Genomic DNA, 22,864 nt, shown 5'->3' on the forward strand with positions numbered 1-22,864 from the left:
CCACCCGCTTCTAAAATGTTTCATCTGTCTCTTCCTCCTGGTTGGGCGGTCTGTAACAGACTCCCAGCATGGTATCTGCCTCCTTGGCCTTCCCCCTCATTCTTACCCATAAGCACCTTGTCCTCACAATCGTTAAGCTCTACAGAATGAAAACACTCCCTAACATACAAAGCCACCCCACTGCCTCTCCTCCCTTGCCTGTCCCTTCTGAAGAGTTTATAGCCATCCATTGCAGCACTCCAGCCACGACAGTCATCCCACCATGTTTCTGTGATGGTGACCAAGTCATAGCTATCCTGCTGCACAATGATTTGCAGCTCCTCCAGTTTGTTGCCCACCCTGTGGGCATTGGTGTAAATGCACCTGAGCTGAGCTATCCATTTCACCCCCAACACAGGCATGCCACCCCTAGGTTCATCACTGGTGGGCCTTGCTTTGTCCCCTTCCCCCTTCAAAACTAGTTTAAAGCCTTCTCAATGAGCCCAGCCAATGCACACGCAAGAATCCTTTTCCCCTTTCTAGAAAGCCAAACTCCATCTGCCACCAGCAGGCCTGGTGCTGTGTAAACCTCCCCATGATCACAAAAAACAAAATTCCACCAATAGGACCAGCAGCCATGTGTTCATCAGGTGTGTCTTCCTGTTCCTTTCAGTGTTCTTCCCTGCCACTGAAGGGATTGAGGAAAACACTGCCTGTGCTCCTGAACCTTCGAGCAATTGCTGCATTGCCCTGAAGTCCCTTTTGATCAACTTTGGACTTCTCTCTGCAACCTTGTCACTACCAACCTGCATAACCCATGGCAGGTAGGAATCAGAGGGCTATACCAGACCTGGGAGTTTCCTAGTGACATCTCTAACCCAGTCCCCAGGGAGGCAGCAGGCTTCCCTGTGGGATGGGTCTGGTCGGCATATTGGGCCCCCCGCTCCCCTCAGGAGGGAATCGCCTACGACAATTACCCTCCTTTTTTTTCTTAACAGAGGCAGTCACAATGCGCGGGGCTGACTGACTCTCCTTGGGCAACTCCCTGGAGGGACCTTCATCTGCCTCCTCATCTGCCTGGCCCTTAACTTCTAGAGCCCCATAACTGTTGTGCAGGGGCAACTGGGAAGGTGAGGGACATCGAGGGGAGTCACCTGCTGCCCCGACCAGGGACCTGTTTCCATTCTCCCACCCCTCGTCTCTTATGTCCCCTCCTTCTGCCTGGTGGCAAGAGGGCAGGGGATCCTCTGCTGCTTGTGGAGCCTCCACCTGCTGCCTTGGCCTCAGGGCTGGCAGGGTGCGGCTCCACCCATCTCTCTCCGCCTGGGTCGACACATTCTTTCCGGCGGTGGCTTTCGGCCGAGTGGGAACCGTGGCTGGGACCTGTTCTGGGAGGGCGATGGCCACGAGTTGAGTGAGGAGAGGGACTGCGCCCTGCCCGCCCGCCTGCCCTGCCCGCCCGCCTCCGCCAACCGCTGTCCGAACGGCCGCGCCTCGTCTTGTTCGCCCGTCCAGGTCGCCCGCGCTCCCCGGGGCCGCTCTGCCCTGCGAGGGGATTGGCCGCCGCCGCTCCTGTCCCCGCCCACGGCGAGTCCGAGCGGACCCCGCCAGGAGCTCGCGCTCCCCTCCCTGGGGGGGCGGGCTGGGGCGCCCTCTCGCTCCCGGCGCTTCTGCCGCCTCGGTCTGGCCGCGGTTCTGCCGCTTCGGGGGCCCCCGGCGCCACCCGCCGCTCCGGAGCCCTTCGCCTCAGCGTTGCTGTATTTCACATCCCTACAGTACTCAAGCAATCAACTTTGTACATTAGAACTCCTTACAGCTGCAAAACGGGGACTTTGCAAATAAGGGCTTGGAAACAGGTAGGTACTCTGTGAAACACAAATAAACTGCCAGTACTGATTTGATTTGAATGGTTAGTGAAGTTATGTCTATATTTTTGAATTAATTTGTAATTTTGTTTCAGCCAACCTGCTGAAAGCAGAAACAAAATCTGCTTTTTCTTATCATTTGTACTTACCATCATATGGTTTAATGTTTGCAACTGATCTTGTGGACAATTCTTTTATCTAAAAGAGAAAAGACAGATACATCAATGTGGGGGATCTCAGCTGGACTGAGGCCCCTGGACAGGACGACTTTGACCTTGAGAGGATTCCAGTCTACGCATGAGAGAACAGACAGGAGTAAGAGCTGCAGCTGCAAGATAAGCAAGTCCTGAGAAAGTGTCGACCATAAGACAAGGTGTACATGTCCTTTTGGCAGAAGAGCAGAGTTATAATGAACTGTGCAAATAACAACTGTGTTGCATAACAACTTTGAACCAATTAGGAAGAGGCACATCTGGGAAAGCTAAGGGAAAGAGAGTATAAATGAACAGAGAAAGAGAGCAATAAAGGCTTTTGTACTAAACGGGCTGTCGCGGTTGAGACGGACAAAGCGACAAGACAACAAATCTTTTGGAAAGCCTGGTACTAGTAAAGCTTTTATTGTCTGTTCATTTATACTCTCTTTCCCCTTAGCTTTTCCAGATGTGTCTCTTTCTAATTGGTTCAAAATTGTTACACAATCTTATCATTTGTTATTTGCACAGTTCATTATAACTCAGCTCTTCTGCCAAAAGGACATGTACGCCTTGTCTTGTAGTCGACACTTTCTCAGGACTTGCTTATCTTGCAGCTGCAGCTCTTCTTACTCCTCTCTGTTCTCTCACGGGTAGACTGGAATCCTCTCAAGGTCAAAGTCGTCCAGTCCAGCTGAGATCCACCACAACAGGCTTTCAAAAAGATTTGTTGTCTTGTCGCTTTGTCCGTCTCGACCGCGACAATTGGTAACGCCAACGACTGATTAACGGAACACGAAGAAACTTTGACTGCGGGATCTGCAGTGGAGATGGAGGCCGGTGACCTCTCAGCCTTCTCTTCTCCAAGCGACCTCAGCTGCTCCTTACGTCTTGCCCTCAAGGCCTTTCATCATCTTGGTCGCCCTCCTCTGGATGCAGTCTAATAGCTCGACATCCTCCTTATACTGAGGCGCCCAAAACTGCACACAGTGGAGGTGGGGCCGCACCAGTGTGGTGTTGGGTGGGACAGTCACCTCCCTTGACCAGCTAGCGATGCTGTGCTTGGTTGGCCCTCTTGGCTGCCAGGGCACAAGGCTGATTCATATTCAACTTGTCACCCACCCAAACTCCCAGATCTCTTTCCGTGGCACTGCTCTGCAGCCTCTCATCCCCCAATTTGTATGTATAACCAGGATTACCCTGTCCCAGGTGCAGAATCCAGCACTTGCTCTTACTGCGTTTCATACAGTAATGAATTATTCTCACAGTGATAAATATGATACTTGATTTTTAGTGTGAGAAGTCCTGTATTTTCCAATTTCAAACACTAGATCTCATTATGATTATTTTGTGGCATATTAAATCCTCTTCACCATCAGAAATTTTTCATCTGTAGAGGTCTTTGGTGACTGCAACCTAATAATTTTTTAACTTTGTGTTGAACTTATGGAAAACATTTCATTTATTAAGCCTTTCCTTTTAAATTGAGTTTTAATTCCTGGTTTACATTCCTGTGTCTCTTTTCCAGATCTATTCTTATTTGTTAACAAAATTTCCAAAGTGTAACCAAAATACTACAGCAATACTATTACAAATTACGCAACCAGAGATGTATCAAAAACCAAATGCTAGTAAAATGTTTCTCTGTGTCCTATGCTCTCTGCAACATAGAGTGCTTCACAAAACAGACCTGCTTCTTCTGAGTAGTAATCAGATCATTCTGCTCCTGAAGCCTCTGCCCAAATTCTTCTATCCTCCTCTTGTAAAAGGTGTTATTTTTATTCAGGTTTTCTCTCACTGATGATTTAAGCTTCTCGATCTGTGACAGTAGCTAGAAAATAATCAGAAGAAAAATAACTTCATGTTAATATCATGTAAAATAACCATCAAGTTTAAAGAAGCAAGTGTCAGGCTTAAATATTTTTAACATTTTTTTCAGCAGAAACTTAGTGTCTCCAGTAATTTCATTGGGACTTGCATATATTACAAAACAGCCGTCTGGATCACTTTTTATTTACACAAGGAAGTCTACCTAAATCTCCATACAAAGAAAGGGACATACAAAGACATTGCTGAGATTGCCTAAAAATAAGATTGCAGGAAAAAGCATACACTTCCACAAAAATGTTTTGGTTATAAGTAGTGTCAAATAATGGTATTTTAAGGAGATCAGATGTGAGTTCGCATGATAAACCTTATATTAGCTCTGAATGTAGAAGAAAGGGAACAATATTTTAGGTGCATCATCCCAAACGTGATACTTACATTACTGCTCCCTTATTCTATTCTTGCATTGTATGTGGGTGTATCATTAACTACATCCTTTTTGGGGACTGTTCCATGGTTCCTCCCCACTGCTTTCTTGCCAGAGGAGGAGAAGCATTGGTCAGACCACTATGATCTGCTCAGTTCTTACATGGTCACGCAGATGAAAGGAAAATGAAAGGAAAAGAAGCGAGAGAAACAAAGCAGGAAAGAGATTAAAAAGAAATGCAGACATAAAAAAAATCTGAGGAATAAAGCTTTGTATAATAAAATATATAAACTGATGCAAAATAAAATGCCATGGTGTTTTTTCCTGGAAAAGCTGAACAGATTCTGCGTTAGAAAGCTACAACAGAAAAAGCAGCTGAGAAGTGACAGAAAAGAGAAAAAAGATTGAGACATATGCCATAGGTCCATGGTAGCACAAGGTACAGGGCAGATGAAAGCTACATGTTGGCAAGTTATATCTCCACTGCACATCCATGTAACACAGAAAACACTGTATAATACAGCGCTCACGGAATTAGTTTTAAGCTTTTCGAAACAGACATAGTTTCAGCTGTCTGTCGGATTCTTAAATTAAATGATAAATTGCGTTTCAACCCTGGCCCTAACTGGAATGTTGAGATCCTAGGATAACAGAAATACAGAGATAAGACATCTAAAAGGACACACTCTTACAAACTCTTGATATCTAGGCTTTCTAATCTAATAGATGTAGTGTATCAAGAACTACTGAAAGGGTAAGAAAATAAGAAAAAAAGCCTCCTTTTAGTTTAAGTGGTTTGCTGTGCCGCTTACCAGGGACTTTTCTGTCTCATGTTCATGATGAAGGGCTTGTATTCTAGACGTCCACTTACTTTCCTGCATAGAGGAAATCAATATTTTAACAACACATTAACATTTAGTTTGATAACATGCAGCTTTATTTCTTGTTAATAACACATTACCAGTTAGTTTGATATATGCAGCTTTATTTTTACAAATAAGGATTATTGATAAGAAATTTGAGTAACCCCATATTCAAGACCTAGAATAATTATGAGCAAGTTTTATACAACCAAGTGGTTTTCTTACCAATCACTCTAGAAACTATATATTTGCTCCTTGATTGGTATATATAGTGACTGTGAGTGAGAAATACACAAGTATTTTGACATATCGCTGCGTATTAACAATAAGAATACCAAAAGCAGGGCTTTTCCCCCCCAAATAATGTCATTTCAAGCACTTATTAACAATGTATTTTGCGTAATGATGATCTAAAACAGTATTAATATATGAGTTTGAGAGTGAACCAAATTTTCTTTGATGAAATAGAAAAACCATAAAGTAAAGCTGACTAAGTTTTCCCCATCTTTGAGCAGAAGTGACCAAACTTCCGGATGCTACCAGCAGTACACAAAGACATTTGTGGGTATTTTCAAAGGCCTCACAATTAATTTTTTTTTATAGGAACAACCTGGACATGCAGGTGAGTCTCAAAGCAATGCAATGACCTTGGGCTCAGCGGTCCTTCCTAGTTCAATCTTTCCTACAGGTGGGACTTTGGACTGTCCAACAGATTTGCACTAGCACCAGCATCTGCGCTGGTCAGATAACATAGTCCTGGTACAGAAGTCGCACCTGACAAGCTCAAGTGCTTCATACTGCTCAAAAGCCTCAGGTTGACAAATCCTGTCAGAAAGTTTCTTAACCACTTTCATCCAATTTTTCCCTAAGTGGCCTCACAGATCAGCAGACATAAATTTTTTTTATTAGAGTTTTCTGGAACTGGACTGCAACCATACTTGGTAAAGCTAGATATATTTAATAATTAAGAATATCAATAAATAAATAACAATTTATTTATTTATAAAAGGATAAGGGAAATAATTCCTTGATTTCCTTTATAGAGCTTGTACTAAATAGTCGTAAATCTTTAAACCCAGCTATTTTAGGCACTGAGAGGAATAAGAATTTTACTTATGGATTTAAAATCCTACTCAAAGATGTACAGAAATGAAGAGAACACAGGTAGTCCTTCAAAAGCAATACATTAAGTTACAGCGTTACCTGTTTTTCAAAAAGTTTAACCACACTGTGATAATCCTGAGGACTCTGAGGCTTCTCTTCTGTAAATTCTTGGCTGTCTTTCAGTGTCCCTAAATTGGATTTTTGTTGCATATTGGACTTGCGTAATTCTAACAGTTGCTAAAAGGAGGAGGGGGAAAATGAAGACCTGAATATATATATACAGATATTGTTTTTCTAAAACTGTCATTTAATACAAAATTTACTTTAAACATAACTACACAGAGATTGCATAAGACAACTCTCACATTTCTCATGAGTTCAGCATTTATCAAATTTCATGCAATAATTAATATATACATCTAACATAAACAGACCTTGTAAATATACACAGGATCTAAGAGCTACAAAATATAAGCTGCTCTGGTAACCCCATACATATTTGTTTTCTGACCCACCTATACTTTCACAATTCTCTTTCTAGTGAAAACTCTGGAAAGCGTTTTCCGAGCATCTATGGAAAACATGCAGTTCTGCTGTCAGGACTGTAACGTAGAGGTTAGTCCCCTCCATGCCAGTTATGAGGACATTAGTGGAATAGATGCTTAAAAGACAGCAATAATAACAGTATCTACTGATCTATAAGCAGGCACCCAAAGGTTGAGGAGTAAGAAAAAACTGACTTAGCTGCTGAAGGCATAATTCATTCGTCCAACACAATGCTATTAAAAAGAGAACAGAAATAAAGTACCAGTATACAAAGATACAATTACGCCTATCATTCCACCATTATTTTTAAAGTTTTGTAAGAAGACCTCCAAGATGACTACACCACATTTCAAACACATGAAGTTTACTACCATCTACTGCACAGGATTCATGGCTTAAAAAGTTGGAAAATTTAAATCACTTACATTTTCTAATGTTGAATTTCTTGAAGATAACTCCTTAAGCTCTTTCATAAACATCTCTTTCACTTTTTCTATTTTATCAGCCAATTTCTCTTTTTCCTCCTCTTTCCACTTATGAAATGATTGTAGAATTTCTTCTTCTTTTGATTTCTGCTGTTCACATTCCTGAAATTATTTTAAAAACATTATTTGTTATTTTTCCACACATGCAATAATTCAAGCACCCAAACTGTGTATGGGAAGCAGTCACTTTCAATGGGCAACACTGTGACATCAAAAACCATGAAAAAACCACCAGTTTCTGAAGAATTCTGAGGTAGCAAACTACGCATTTTGCTAGCAAAGCAAGTACACTTCAAGAAGTTTTGGTAGTTCATTAATTTTCATTGAATAACACATGAATGACCTTACTTGGTCATATTAAAGATCCACCTAGTTCAGCATGCTGTTTCTCACAGAGTCCCTAAGCGTATCAGTGGGAAAGGATAATACCAGGGCAAGCAAACATGCACGTTGTCCTTAATAGTCTCCACGCCGCCAACTGCTTTCAGCTCAGGGGACTTCCTCAGCTCAATACGGTTTTGTAAACTTAGGGACCTTCTATAGATTTCTCCTCATACACTTTTGCAGATGTCCCTTCCCGTTACCTCAGCTTTTAGCAACTGCAACATCTTTTGCCAATGAGCGCCACAAGTTGCATGAAGAGCCAAGTACTTTGTTTGTTTGTTTGAATACGGCTCCGGCCAGCTTCATTTGATGGGTGCTAAGTCCTGAACTGGAAAAGAGAGTGAATGACTGATACCTACTCACTCAATGTAACTCACGACTCACTCGATGTAACTCACAACTTCACAGATATCAGTATCTCACCCTCCATCCCCACCAAGCTGTTGGCTCTTTTTCAGACTGACAACTCTTAGCACGCTCAGTCATTTGAAATACAGAGTGATCATCCTTGTAGCCCATCTCTGTAACTTTTATAATTATATCATATCCTTTTTAAGATGAAGGGACTAGACCTACACACAGTATTTAGGCTGTGGCTTGCACAGTGATTTTTCAGAATAAATTGTAATTATTTTATTTTCTTTGCTGCCTGCTACTAACCACTGGGCTGACATTTCCCTGGAACGATATATCAAAACCTTAAGATCTTGCCTTTCAGTAGGGGCACTCAGCTCAGAACCCATCACTTTGTAGGAGAAGTTAGAATTGTTTTTTCCCCATATACATTTACCCCACTTTATCTGTCAAATAATTTTTACCATCCCATTACCTAGTTGCTCATTTTTGTATAGTCCTCAACTTGTTCAAAGTCCTGCATTTCACTGGCCAAGCTATACACACTTTTCAGGCAACCTGTACAGCTTTCTGTGACCACATTCGCTCTGAATATGTTTTCTGATTAACTATAACAAGCCATCATTGTGCATTTATGAAGAATGGGATCCTCTGTGTCCTTTCACCTCAAAGAAGTAGATGGGACCAAGAAGGGGAAGCCTGACAGTTTTTATCCAAATTCCCTCCAGTAGCGGTTTTCCTAAAAAAAAAAAAAAAAATGCAGGGGAAAGATCTCCTGCTCTTTGAAGCAAAAGACAACAAGATAATGATACCTATATTGACAGTGGATGTCAGTCATGGCAGACAAACTGCAACCAGTCACACTTCACTTTTCTATCTTTCCTGACATCCCAGAAAAACACAGAAGCTTTGAAAGCTTCTTGTTGCGTAACACTGCAGGCTGCAGCTTCAGGACATTTCAGGCAGTCCCCTTGTAGTCAGGAGTCTCAGCTAAGACAAGTGACTTCAAAATAGGTCCTTAAGGGAAAAGAAAAAAAGTCTACACTGCACTGCTGCGAACACTCCAAGTTCTATCTCATAAGAAAAACAATGCTTCAGGGGCAAGAGAAATGTTATAGATGTACCTCTCAAAACTGAGGCACAGAATGAATGAGTAGAATACCTAGCAGATAGGGCCAAGGCTCATTATTCTGACCCTGCTTGCACTTCTAGGTGAAACTCTACCCATGCTCTTCATTTGGTCATCCAGCTACTTTTGAAAAATTGAAAAAAAAACAGGAAGCTGAACAGTTCCAGAACAAGGGGAACAGGAGGACTGAAGAAGAGAGAGTCTGAAGCTGCGTTCAGGAAAAGAAACACTGCATGTTTTACAGAAGACCAGCTTTTCCTCCAAAAACAAGGAAGAAAATTATTAATGGTGGTAATGTTTTGTTGGTTCCCTTTAAATTAAAATGTACTGTTTCTTTCCAAACTTAATGGTTGGTCTTATACTTGAAGGTCCTCAAATTCCACTGAGTTCTGAATGTTGGGTGATATATTAAGGCAAGGTTCTCGCAGGTTATGTTAACAGCCACAAAACCCTGCTTTTGGATGTGATACAGGGCAAACTGCAGCACTAAGATCAGCATCTAAATGAATCCTTAGAAGTATCTTTTCTCTTATGCCAAAAATTTACTCCTTAGTGAATCACAAGGCCCCCTCCTTTAGAAAAATTCCCATCCCTATTTCAACAGCAAGTTATCTCATTGTATTTTTTCCAACAGAAATGAAAACCGTGAGATCATCTGAAATTATCAAACTTAAAAAAAAACAAAACAGAAACAAGTAGAGACTTTTTTCCTCTTTATGAGCTAGTAAGCACTACCACAAGACTCAGTATAATCCTAAAGAAAGTCTTGCATGTGATTACAAACATCTAATTACTGCTTTTAAATCATTCTGTTTTAAGCTTTTTTATTCACACAGCAGTAGCTAAGATTACTTTCTGCTTTGGCTCTCTGGTCAACCAAATTCTAAGCATTTAAAGACCAACATGCAAGGTCTAGATTGCTTGCTTTCTTCTCAATCTGTCTTCCTTGACTGCTTTAAACCTCTGTTAGACAGTAAAGTTCCTTGCAGCAAAGAATAAATCTTACGCAGTTTATAAAGTCACATATAAAATCATCACAAAATACCATAATACTAAAAATAGCTTATATTTCACCACAACACGGCAATTTTATCTGCTTCAATAACGGGCCACACTTATGAAATAGCAAGTGCTAACAGAAGTGTTCTCTTAAGTATTCATTTAAAGTATGTCTAAAAAAAAAGCAAGGAGAAAGCAGATGTTCAAAATTAGGGAGGGGTGAGGGTGAGATATGCTTTAATGCCCAAGCACCATTGCCAACAGGCACGCGAGCTGTACATACGTTTCTGTTCTGTTCCAGTTACAAAATGAGTGAATATAGTTCAAAGTACTAATTCTTTTACGAGGTGCATTTTATTTAGTACGTATTACCTTAGAAAGCCTGACCACATTAGCCTGTTGTTCAGCCTCTAACTGGGACTTGGTGAGCTGCAACTGCTCCTTCAGTTTATCAATCTCATCCTGCAATTTGTCTGTCTTCGCTTTCCTGTTCTGTTCTGTTTGAAAGAAACACAGATTTAAAAAACGTTTGTTGTAATTTCTGGAAACGTGATACTGCAAATTTGTTTCTATAGCATTTCAGTAACATCTTCATGAAGCGTGACTGTCATAGACTATCTTCCATCCCACTACCATGATTCACCAAAGATGTTTTTAAATATGTATGTTCTCTGGACCGCTAACATTATCTTCAAAGACAGGAAAATACCAGTATCACTGACATGTGAAATAGTTTAGGAAATATTTACAAGAAAAAGTACTAGATAATCTAATTTCAAAGGCATCTAAGGAACACGGGCTCAAAAAAGGACATATGAAGGACAAAATGAACCTCAATTATTCAATTTTTTATTCAATTAATTTATTCTAAGTAACTTTTGGAAGGAGTCCATTTGGAATACAACTCATCATTTATCTGGACTGAGTCAGAGGGAATGTCACTGTAATAAAACATGTTAAAATATGCAAAAATTATAACAATCGTTAATCTTGAATATTTAATCAATTTACCAAGGATTTACTAGCCCATCATCTGGGATTCTGAGCACAATGCAGAATATTATTTCAAAATAACTGCATGGAGTATTTCCCCCATACAGCCATTTCGGACTAATTCTTTATATTGTAATTAGTTGAATTAGTTCTACAGCATCTTCCACTATCATTTTTATGAACTGTAAAGTGTACAAGAGCTTCTTTCTTCTTCCAATATATTAACACTTCCTTAGATGCTTACTCAGACTCATGTCACTGTTCCTCCCGTTTTATTTGTCTGTCAAGCTACAGTCCAGACCTCGCTAGATTCTTCCCACTCTTTCTCCTCCCAGATGCTCTTTTTTCCTAACTCACATCTACTCATCACCATTTGTCAATACTTGTTAGGCCTCAAAAATAAATCATAAGCATGCAGCCTAATGGGAAGGAGAAAATTTAGATATGAACGGAACAGAGAGCAATGTTTTTCAAACTAAACATTTTTCAGTTGAGAGAGATAAAAGGATATAAATTAGTGGTATAGCAACCAAGATTATCCTGGATATATGACTTTAGATTACTCGACAGTTTCTTTTTCTCACTATATTTTACAGTCAGTTTAGTTCAGGAAAGCCTTAACCTATTCAAACTGATTTCAGATGAGCTGGATTATTTCTGCACTGATCATTCATATACATTCACAACATTTATTTTCCTTAAGGCATCTTGTTCCTTTTACCCACACCTTCATAACGACATGCCTAAAGAGAAACTGGGCTCTGAACTCTGCTGCCAACTAAAGTATTCAGGGAAAATGCTAGTTTTAGCGCACAATTTTTTGTTAATTATTTTCCAAAGACTGAAACGTATGTTGCCCAATACATTTTGTCAGTCAGTGTTGCTTGCATTTACACCAACTGGTATCTGCCACCTAAAAATGGAACGTGAAAATCCTTCTTCCCAGTTACACAAAGGCACGGACTGCACATCCTCACTATATTTACACTTTCCTAAACTATTTCACTTCATTTCTTTGATTAACATTATCAAAGTACATACCAATCTGAGATTCTTCTGGATGACGCCTTTGCATGTGACTTTGTAAAAAGGAATAGTTCATAAAAGCCTTTTCACAAAACTGACACTAGAAAAAACAGATAAAAACATTTTAGTTATTATTAGTAACATCTGTTTGGCAAGTATAGCGGTTAAGGTTATTACAGTTTGTCCAGATGTTGAAAGTAGGTAACTTCAATAAAATTCCATTTCACAAGAATAATTTCTAAAATTCTCTCAATGCCAAATTTCTGTAAAGTTATTAGTACATTTGTGTTATTTAATTTCTCTCAGTGATGCTCATGGGCAAGAATCCCATTGTGCTAGCACTGTACAAACTCTGAACAAAAAAGACTGACCAAGTGAGTTTTAAATTCAGATATGAACCACAGATAAGAGACAAATATAGGTAGGTAGAGAAGGATAAGGAAAAAGTAAGACAATGCTATTCAGCAAAATACACACTGATTCCAGCCAACTAGCAGCTCAGGTATTCTTAAGACTCTTTTATCACAGCAAGAGAGAGCATCATACAGTCAGAAGAGAACCAATAAAGATGGGTTTGAGTATACATAAGTGAGTTGTAAGATGACAATACTAGAAGAACCACAGATATGTAAAAAGGTCAGACATGTAAACCAAAAAAAAGGTAACAATATACAATTTTGCAAGAAAAGGTACATACGTACATTAGTATGCTACCTAGCATCCTTCTGAAGTGTAAAACTGTTTAAATTACTGTTCCTATAATTTATTTATTATTTTTGAACTTGAATTTTAAGTTATATTTCAAGTCAAATTTAGATCCTACCCATCTTTTCTGTTCACCTTCAAATTCCATTCCACTAATGTTCAGAATACTAAAAACAGACGGATAGTACAAGGACAGAAGCTGCATCTACAGATTTTGCAGCACACTGGTAAGACTGTGAATCAAAGCCCCTAATTGTTTTAGGTAGGGTTGCTTGCTACCTCTTTCTTATACTTTTTTTTAAAAAAATAAATATATTTTAACAAACCACAAATACTCAGCTGAGTCCTTTTTCCTTATCAGTGTGATATGACTATAAAAGACTGAATTAATAGATTCAAGACCTTGCCACCATAATCAAATTCACAGATTTCATCTAATATTTAAAATACTGCCACTGATAGTCAGGTAGGCTATTCAATATAGGTATCTTTCGGCAAACACTAAAGCTATGAATTATTGAGACAAATTTTGTTGGACAAATGCAAAAACGTACTAACATAAAACCAAAGTAAAGAGATATAGTATGGTAGCAAAGCATTGCTGCCAAGAGGGAGCTCCCAGTGTAACAGATTGCACATGATTTATGGAATGAAATTGGCTGTGAAATAATGTTATCCATTCAAGCACAAACCTCATGTCAGTTTGACTTGCTGGTAGCGGAAGAAAGCTCTTACTGCAGGACACAGGATTAACACGGGGAATATTTAGGTTCTGAATTATGTAACATTATTCTTGCAACTACTTTTCACAGTGTTAGACACAATGTGCACTTTATACCTACACTGTGCATGAGAACATAAGACTTAAAATTATTATTTAAAATTAATGTGTATTACTCAGATGGAAGTATTGATCAACAAGTCTTAAATTTATGACTTGTAGGTACCAGTACCATTTCATAGTAGTATTTCGTGGTTGAGCTCACATTGGTGGTGGGTTAAAGGCATTAAATCTGAATTCTAAAGTATGGTTACATTAAAGTGTGCCTCCACTAAAAAAGGCAAATAACTATTTACAGGCTTGTTTGCTAAACAACCAAGACTTTAAGGGGATGAAACTTGAACTACCTTCTCAGGAACACCAGCAAAACCCTCATTAGCTGGCACTGCAGATCAGCCAAGATTGTGGCACAGATAAATAATACACAATTGTTTACTGATCACACTGCTGCCCTGCATTTACAAATCCCAGGAAGAGTTTAATTTATCTCTGACATTCACACTCAGGATCCTGAAAACACTGTAGAAACTGCAGGAACTGTTCAACATCACTCCCTGAACTCACTTTTCCCATGTGAACCTAAACAACTTCTAGAGACAAGAATTTACCAACAGAGAGGAAAAAAGGGGGAAGGGCAGACATTTACTTTATATGAAATTAAACTAAAAATGGGAAATAGCTTTCCATCTCTGTGTCATTGTAAATGCCACTGAACAGAAGATTAGTGATGAGCCAAGTTTGCTACCACATTCTTCAGCTTCCACTGAGACAGTTGTATCCTACAATATTTCAGGAAAACTTGGTAATATTTTACTGGCGATCACAGTATGAGAATTACTTAAGTTTACATATAAAATCATGCATGCAATCAGTTTTCTTTTGCAACACAGGACAGACACACTGCTCTGTAAATTGCAAAAATACTTTTTTAAATGATACAGCATCAGCAGCTTGTCCTTAAGACTAACACTCAAATGAATGCGTTGAGACAAGGTTCCCATGAAGTCTACCATATGTATAGTTTTACTCTTCGGGCCTAAGGCATCTCTTTCCTTACAGAAACACTTGAGACAACGCTGATGTCTTAAAAATTTAAACTTTTCCAGCCTGCTGAAATTGGTATTATACTGTAGCATAAGAGTGTATATACTATAGGAGAACTTGCAGTGGCTCTGTACTGCAACTAATCTCCATGATTAAGGAGAATTTTTACAATCAGGACTGCTAATATGCCAAGAATTAAAAAAAAAATAAACAACCAAAAAACCAAAAAACCTATAACTTTAAACATATAGACACAAAGAGCTAGCCTGAAATCATGTCAAGTCTGCGTCCAGTGTACTCTCTAGACTTCAGACTACATTTGAAACTGCAGTCTGCATTCCTGAGACCTGTTGAAAAATACTGAAGCTGAAAAACATTTAAATCAAACCATTACACCCACAACGCAAAAACCCCTCCCAAAAAAAATAGAGTGCCATGACACAGACAGTCAGAACAGCAATGCACTAAGGCTCTTAGGGAAGACCCTTAAGGAACAGATGTTGTGGAGTTAGGGATGAGCTACCCCACTGGGGCTCTTTACTGTCATGCCTGAGTCACTTCTGAGTCACACACAGAAGCAGAAACTCTGTGCCTCGAGAATGTTACTACAGGAAAGTGACAACTCACAGACAGGTAAGTTACTGCTTAGCACCAGTTCTGATGCACTTGCCCTGTGTGTTTGCTGACCATTTAGTTGACAGACGAGGAAAGACAGCAAGAGAAAGTAGTAACAGGTTTACCACAGGTTTTGTATGTGTGTATCTGACACTTCAGATGCATCAAAAGTGAATCCAAGAATAAAGAGCATTTGTTAGTAAAAAGAGGATTTGTTAAGGATGATGTAGCTCTCTCCCAAATGTCTGTGATACCAGCCAAACGTCTGTGAAACACAGATGGGAAGTGAAGCACCTGCAAGTGATGCACTCCCTTTTTGCAGGGTTATCAGTCCCTGCAGCTCCAGCCTCTCGCCCAGGAAGCGACTGCACCCCCGCAGAGTGGGGCTGCAGACTCGGAGCTGGCAAGGTGTGGGTGCCTGGGCCGCCAGGACCTCTCCTCTCACCTGGTGGTAGCTGGCTCGGGCCTCCAGCATCATCTGCTGGGTGCTGATCATCTTCTTCCTCCGCCGGCACTCCTCCTTGAGCCCCTTGATCTCCTGTGAGCGCTGGGCCAACTCCTTGCCCAGCCGGTCGAGCTGGGCCTGGGCCGCTCGCAGGGCCTCCTCCAGGCTGCCGAGCTGGGTGCTGAGGTACTCCTGGGAGTGCAGCAGGTACTCGATGCAGAGCTGGGCCAGGCGCAGCAGCTTGAGCAGCAGCGGGTCGGTGGGGCCCTGGCAGTGGGGGCAGCGCTCCCGCTCGGCGCTGCAGAAGGTGACGTGCTCCAGGTGCTCCTGCAGGGTCGCCACGTCCCCCTCCCGCGACACCCGGTCCACGTCCACGGCGCTCAACCGCCGCCAGTCCGGGCCCTCATGGCGGCCGCGGAACTGGAAGGCGGGAAACGGCGCCGACCCCGGGCCGGCCCCAGCTCCCCTCGCCGCCGGCGGGTAGTAGGCGCGCTCGGTGAAGGGCTGCGGGAGAGAGACACAGCTCAGCCCGGGCCGGCACCCACCCCACCGCCCGCCCGCCCGCCCTGCCCGGCGCTCACCATGTCCGGGCTCCGTCCCGCAGGCTCCGTTCGGCAACGGCGTCCTCCGCGTCGCTATGGCAGCCGCGCGGCCTGCGCGTGCGGGAGGCGGGAGTGAGGCCCGGCCGCACCGCCTCCCGCCCGCCCCAGGCCCGCCTCCCGCTCCCCGACACACGGCGGCACCCCGGGACAGGCGGCGGGCTGGCTGTCCCCGCACCGCCCCGGCACTCGGCACTCGCCTCCCGCGGCGGAGACTCGGCTCCGCGCTCGGCACAACGCCCGCCCGCTGCCCGGTCCCGCTATCTTCTTCCCTCAGAACCTCCACGTTCGCCTGGCAGCGGCTGATGAGACCTCTCCCTGGGGTCCCGGCGCTCCCCCCGCCCTGAACGCCGCACGCATGTACCAACGCATCCTTTACCATCTTCACACATGACTCACATCTACAAACGCAGCCGCCGCTACGCCATTACGTATAGGGACCCTTACCACAGCTACACAGCGTATGTTTTCTCTCTCCACGCTGCCTTCACCACAGAAGTCTATACGTGGCACGCTATAGACCCGTTTCACCTCACTGCATCATCGTGCCTCCCCACCCACCTCCCTCCCCGGTGCTGCTCCTGACTCACAACAAACCTTTCTCTCTCTACCACAGCGTTACACTCCTCTACCCTGGGGCCGGTTTACAGCCTTGTCCAGCCTCACCTACTCACCTCCCCACCATCAGCACACGGTACGTATGCCATTTCTCTGTACATCTGCTTCACGCTGCTGCACCCTCATGTGCCTCAGATGGTGGCGCCATGCAATCTCTCCAGTGCAACTCCACACCCTCCCAACGCCCACACACCAACCTCCTGCCAGGCGCTTTCACACACCTTGCTCACCCTAGCGCAGTCATACACCCTTTGCATGCTCCTTCCAGATGCTCTGCTCACTCACCACACCAACACACCTCCACCTGCTATCACCACACACCAGACCACCTCTTGCAACGGTAAAACCCTACAGCCTCACCACATCCGCTTGTCATTCCTGCCTCTACCGATCCCAAACATTTCACCCCCATGAAGGAGCTCACGCCCTGCGTACATCACCTACCTCACCACTCATGCCCAAATACTTTTCTTCAAGGCAAGCAACAACTGCTGCCTATCCCCCTGCCTCACCACAATTCCCTGTACCCCCCAGCAAAGTGTTCCCATTTCCCTGTTCCTGCTCACTTGCTTCAAACACTGTCCCCAGGCAGGTACAAGCTTCTCCTCCATCACACAAAATTACCTTATTCCCTCATTCATCCTTACCACTCTTCTCCAAAAACCATTTCTTAGTGTTTCAGTCCCCTATGCTACCTCTGCCTTACCGCCATGTTCCATGTTTATACCTACCTGTTTTTTCAGTCCCTTCCACACACGCTTCAGCTTGTTATCCTCTTGGTCATTCCTAGATACATACCTCTTCAAGAACATTCACACAGTATTTACTTGATCATACACTCCACTCTATAGGTTCCTCTAAATCATATAGCATAGACTCACAAAAATATTCACCAGGGACCTCTGGTGATCATCACCTAGTCCAGCTTTCTCCTCAACGCAGGGCTATCACCAACACCAGTTCACATCACCTGTGGCATTTAAGATGAACAGTCCATGACCTCTCTGGGCAACCCGTTGCATGGCTCTGCTCCCCTCTGGATGAAAATGTTTTTCCTAATATATAACCAAGAAAAAAAATGGTTCTGATATTTTTGCAACTATTCTTCAAGTAACCGTAGGCCACTATTAGAGTGCCCCTTTCCTTCACCACACTAAATAAGCACAGCTCCCTCAAGCTCTTGTAGATCATATGCTGTAGACTCTAACCCTCTTGTTAGCCCTTCTCTGCCCCTTTTCAGCTTCTCCACATCCCTCAGACTCCCCCTTAATATTTTCCTTCCTAGGAACTCGCAATGAATCTCACTTCTCATCTGCACTTTTAACATCGTCTGTTCCAATATAAATGGTAACATGCCTACCATTAATCACAACATACAGGTACTTCCATGTAAATAACAACATTGTTGTTACATGCACTAATGCAAGGACCCTCACAGATTACAAGCTCTTAGTTTTATGTAGGTTTTTATGTTGGTGGCTGTGCTGAAAAGCTTGTTTGTGTTTCCCACATATATGAGTTGATACAAAAAACCACACCTGGCCTTATTTAATTCCCCTATCTCAGCAGACATAGGTTGAATAGATTAGAATAGACGATTTCAGTTGGAAGTGACCTACAATGGTCATCTAGTCCAACTGCCTGACCCTTCAAGGATTAGGGCATCAACCACTTCTCCAAGAAGCCTGTTCCAGTGTTTGACCACCCTCTCGGTAAAGAAATGCTTCCTGATGTCCAATCTAAACCTCCCCTGGTGCAGCTTTGAACCATTCCCACACATCCTATCACCGGATCCCAGGGAGAAGAAATCAGCACCTCCCTCTCCACTTCCCCTCCTCAGGAACCTGTAGGGAGTAATGAGGTCACCCCTCAGCCTGCTTTTCTCTAAACTAGACAAGTCCAAAGTACTCAGCCGCTCCTCACAGCACGTGCCTTCCAGCCCTTTCACCAGCTTTGTTGCCCTCCTCTGGAAACATTCAAGGACCTTCCCATCCTTCTTAAACTGTGGGGCCCAGCACTGCACACAGGACTCCAGGTGAGGCTGCACCAACGGTGAGAACAGTGGGATAATCACCTCTTTTGACCGGCTGGTTACACTGTGTTCGATGTACCCCAGTATATACATCCTACCTATGCTCAGGGCAACCCCTGGGACAGCTACTCTGTGGTGCACCCCATGAGCTCTGCTCTCCATAGGCATGCTGGCTACATTTTGACTTGGCATCAGGAGGTGAGCAAGCTGTGCATTCCCATTCATCCTAAAGGAAACCCGGGCACATGGCAGACTCACGCTCCAAAAAGATGGACCTTTGACAGGGAGAAATGGGGGTCTGGTACTGAACACCCACAACAACTACCTTCCTCATAGTCAGCGCACTCAGCGTGCAACCCAAAACCATGACCATCGTACACACCTCTACTTTACAGTACAGACCCAAGCATTTCCTCCAGCCCGCAGCTACAAAACCCCTACCTCTGCCAGTGTCAGAGAGCCCCTCATCAGTCTCAGGGAGGGTCAGACACTCACTTTAGCCATCCAGGGTGCAATTCTTACCAGCCTCTCCCATTCTTCACATCCACATCTACTCCCGTATAAAGGGAAAGCTGGAGGAAAATCCTTTCTTTCCATACCCACAAAGAACCAGGAGAACCTCTCTCTTGCTTTATCCACATACTGAAAAGTTACACCCTTCTGTCTTCCCCACTTCTGTAAAAAGCTTGAAATCAACCTTTTAAAGAAATTGTCTAGGCCCAGCACAAGGCTTCATTAATCTACAAAACAAATTTCAATGTCTCAGAAATTTGAACAGAGAATAACACGAATGCAGGACAGCGAGCCCTCCTGCCTGTTGGCTCAAGCCACCCTGGAAAGCAATCTTCCAAAATACTTGGCCCTAAAACTTGCTTTTTGGACCTTTAGCCCCAAGCCTATAGGCCACACTTTAGTACAACACCTAAGTTTCAGTGCATCTTCCATCCAGATTCTTCCATCACTTGCCATGACATTTTTTTAATTTAGAAAGATACTGTGTGGTGGTTGTAACATTGCAGTGTTCTCTGAAAGGATGACATTTTTGTCACCTCATTTTCCACGAGCAGGGCCTCCAGCAATTGCTACCTGCAAAGAAATCTATTTAACATTTTTTGATATATATCAAATATAGATCTGCCTGGTTTATCACTTAACTTTGCACTGCTCTGACCCCTTAAGTAGTAAGAAAATACACCACTAACCTTCTTTAGAGGTACTTCTAATATACTGCAGACTCACTTCCATTTACAGTCTATAAATACACTTTCATTTGTAATTACCTAGATTTTTAAAAAATGCTCAAATACTGACTACTGTCCAAAGTGTTCATACCTTGAATTCCTTAAAACACCTCGAAAACTCATATTAGGATATTTTTCCTAGTCAAAGGAACTGCTAAGTTGTACATAAGAAAATCTGCCTCCCAAAGATCTAAACCTAACACATGCTCTATCTGTTTGACATAAGAGAAATGTCTTTACATAGAAAACACGTGAATTTTGTAAACTACTGATTTGTGTTCCAAGCAGAAGCAGCCTGAAAAAGTACACGTGCAATCAGGGTCTTTAACTCACCGAGGCACTGGTTTAATAAAAAAAACCCTCATTATTTAAAGCCAGCAAAGTTAAACCAAACCTGTGGATACACTTATTCTCCTCAACTGACGTATTTAGCCAGGGATATCCATACAGAGTTCCATGTTGCTTCAACTAAACCTGCTTTAACTGAATGTGACCTTGCAGTGGTGCATCATGAAGCTGAGAGAGGCACATGCCGCCCAAGTATCTCAATGGGGGCAGAAAAGACTACGTACGGGCTGAGACAGCTCTTTTCGATCACTTTTTCCCTTTCTTTCTGTCAGATTTACTCCATCCATGGTGCTGTGCCCATCTACAAGTTAGGGCTATCGTCCACCCGCGGGGACCTCTCGGTTAGGGTTGCCACCGCCGTACGGGAGGGTCGCAGCCGGCGGCAGAGTCCCGCTTCGCCGGACATCCCTTCCCACCGGGGTGGGTGGAAGGCACGGGGGAAAAGCGGCGTTTCACCCCGGCCGTGCCCGCAGGCCAGGCGCGGGCCGGGCGGGCAGGCAGGCAGCGGGGCGCTCGGCGGGGTGCCGCGGGAGCCGGCCGAGCAGGGCCGGGCCTACGGGAGGCCCTAAGCCGGGCTCCATCTCCCAGCCAAAACCTCCGACTCCGCTTCAGAGAGCGGCCTCCCTCCCCGCTCCCTCCCGCCTTCCCGAGGAGAGGCCCCGCCGAGCGCTTCCCTCCCCTCACACTCCTGCGCCCCAAAGGCTGCCCGGCCCCGCGGCAGGGGGAACGGGGGAGACGGGGGGAGCCCCTCCGCTTACCTCACGCTGGAGCTCCACCGTAGCAACGGAGGCGCGGCCGGGCGCTCCGCCGAGCGCGGTTCCCCGCCGCCGGGCGCGGAGGGGCGGCGGGGCTGCGACCGCTCCCCGCCCCGACCCTGGCAGCAACTAGTGCGTGCCGCAGAGGGAGGCAGCTCCCCTCCTCCTTCTTCTCCTCCTCCTCCTCGCCTCCCCCTGTCCCGAGGCTGCGGAGGATGAGTCGGGGCAGCAGCAGCAGCAGTAACAGCGGCGGCGGCGGAGGAGGGGAGCGGCAGGGGGCCTGCAGGCCGAGGCTGGCGCTGCGGGGCGCAGGCGAGGGCTCCCCCGCTGCTGGCCGTGTCTCGGCTCGTGAAACTTGCCCGGCAGATGTTTATGCCCAGCGGGGATGTCCTTTGTCTCCGTCCTGGCCCAGGAGCGGCGTCCCGAGCCTCTCCCGGCCAGAAGCAGCCTTTTTTTCTTTCTTTCTTTTTAAAATACAATGGAAGTTGTAAGAAGCTTTTGAAAGGTCGCCTCTTGAAATTAAAAGCATTTTTTTGCCACCCGGTCACCGAAGCCGGTACATTTAAACTTGCGAGGCAGCGCTCTCCCCAGGGAGGCGGCCAGGAGGCCGGGGGGGGCGGGCAGCGCTCAGGGGCGGGCAGGAGGCCGGGGCCGGGGCGAGGGGTAGCGCTCAGGGGTGGGCAGGAGGCCGGGGGGCAGCTCTTAGGGACGGACAGGGGGCCGGGGGCGGGGGGGCAGCGCTTAGGGGCGGGCAGGGGGCCGGGGCGGACAGCGGCGGCGGCGGTGAAGGCAGGAGCCCGCCTGCCCGCGGAGCTGGAGGGGCGAACTCGGCGGGCTGCCGTGGGTGGGTGTAACGTTAACTCCCGGGCCGGGGGGGGTGGGCGGGGGGGCTCTGTCATGAGTGTTTTCCTGAAGTGTGCCAAAACAAGAATTCCAGTGAGAGGGTAAGGCAGAGTATGCTTTCCTGAAGGTTTCCCAGAAATGGGGTTAAATGGAAATATGTATCGTATCGTGCAGGTGGAATCAGTACAACGGCTACAGATTACATCAGATACTCCTAATTTTCTTCCTCTTCCCTGCAATATTTTGAATTGTGTTTTTTCAAAATCAATGCTCTGCAGCCTTTGTGGCAAGGAGGAAAATTACAAGTAATAGGTATTTAATGTAAAATACAGCAGCAAATTCAGCAGAGGAGGTGACCATTGCACATTGCCACACCTAATCTTCATTGAGGACTTCCATTCAGTCAGGGAGAAACTATTTTTTTCCAAAGTACATAGGCAATAAAATCTGGAAAAGTTTTGGCTCTCCACACGCATGCTCAGAGACTTACCAAGATGCCAACTTTGCTTCCTGAACCATGAAATTCTGCTGTGACAGTGTTAATGTGGGCACACACGCTGTGTACACCAGATTTAAGAAAGTAAGTAATCATCTGAATGCTCCAGTTTTTAATGTCCTAGGGGTACCTCAGTGTGCTCCAGTCACTAATGGGCATTCAATCCATAG

General features: G+C 44.4%; 1 protein-coding gene across 1 annotated transcript in view; it reads right to left on the reverse strand.

Moving 5' to 3' along the window:
- The window catches only part of DZIP1 (DAZ interacting zinc finger protein 1), a 42,096-nt gene extending 25,353 nt beyond the window's left edge, over nucleotides 1-16,743 (reverse strand). Inside the window, exons 1-8 of the mRNA XM_086481352.1 lie at nucleotides 15,763-16,743; nucleotides 12,188-12,272; nucleotides 10,526-10,650; nucleotides 7,228-7,389; nucleotides 6,356-6,493; nucleotides 5,102-5,164; nucleotides 3,726-3,866; nucleotides 1,994-2,042 (exon numbers count right to left, since the gene is read on the reverse strand). Of these exons, the coding sequence (XP_086337478.1) occupies nucleotides 1,994-2,042; nucleotides 3,726-3,866; nucleotides 5,102-5,164; nucleotides 6,356-6,493; nucleotides 7,228-7,389; nucleotides 10,526-10,650; nucleotides 12,188-12,272; nucleotides 15,763-16,743 (1,744 nt within the window). The remainder of the gene's footprint in view (nucleotides 1-1,993; nucleotides 2,043-3,725; nucleotides 3,867-5,101; nucleotides 5,165-6,355; nucleotides 6,494-7,227; nucleotides 7,390-10,525; nucleotides 10,651-12,187; nucleotides 12,273-15,762) is intronic.
- Nucleotides 16,744-22,864: the final 6,121 nt, after the last annotated feature.

The sequence above is a fragment of the Leptosomus discolor genome, chromosome 1 (assembly GCF_034619465.1).
Source record: "Leptosomus discolor isolate bLepDis1 chromosome 1, bLepDis1.hap2, whole genome shotgun sequence".
NCBI lineage: Eukaryota > Metazoa > Chordata > Aves > Leptosomiformes > Leptosomidae > Leptosomus > Leptosomus discolor.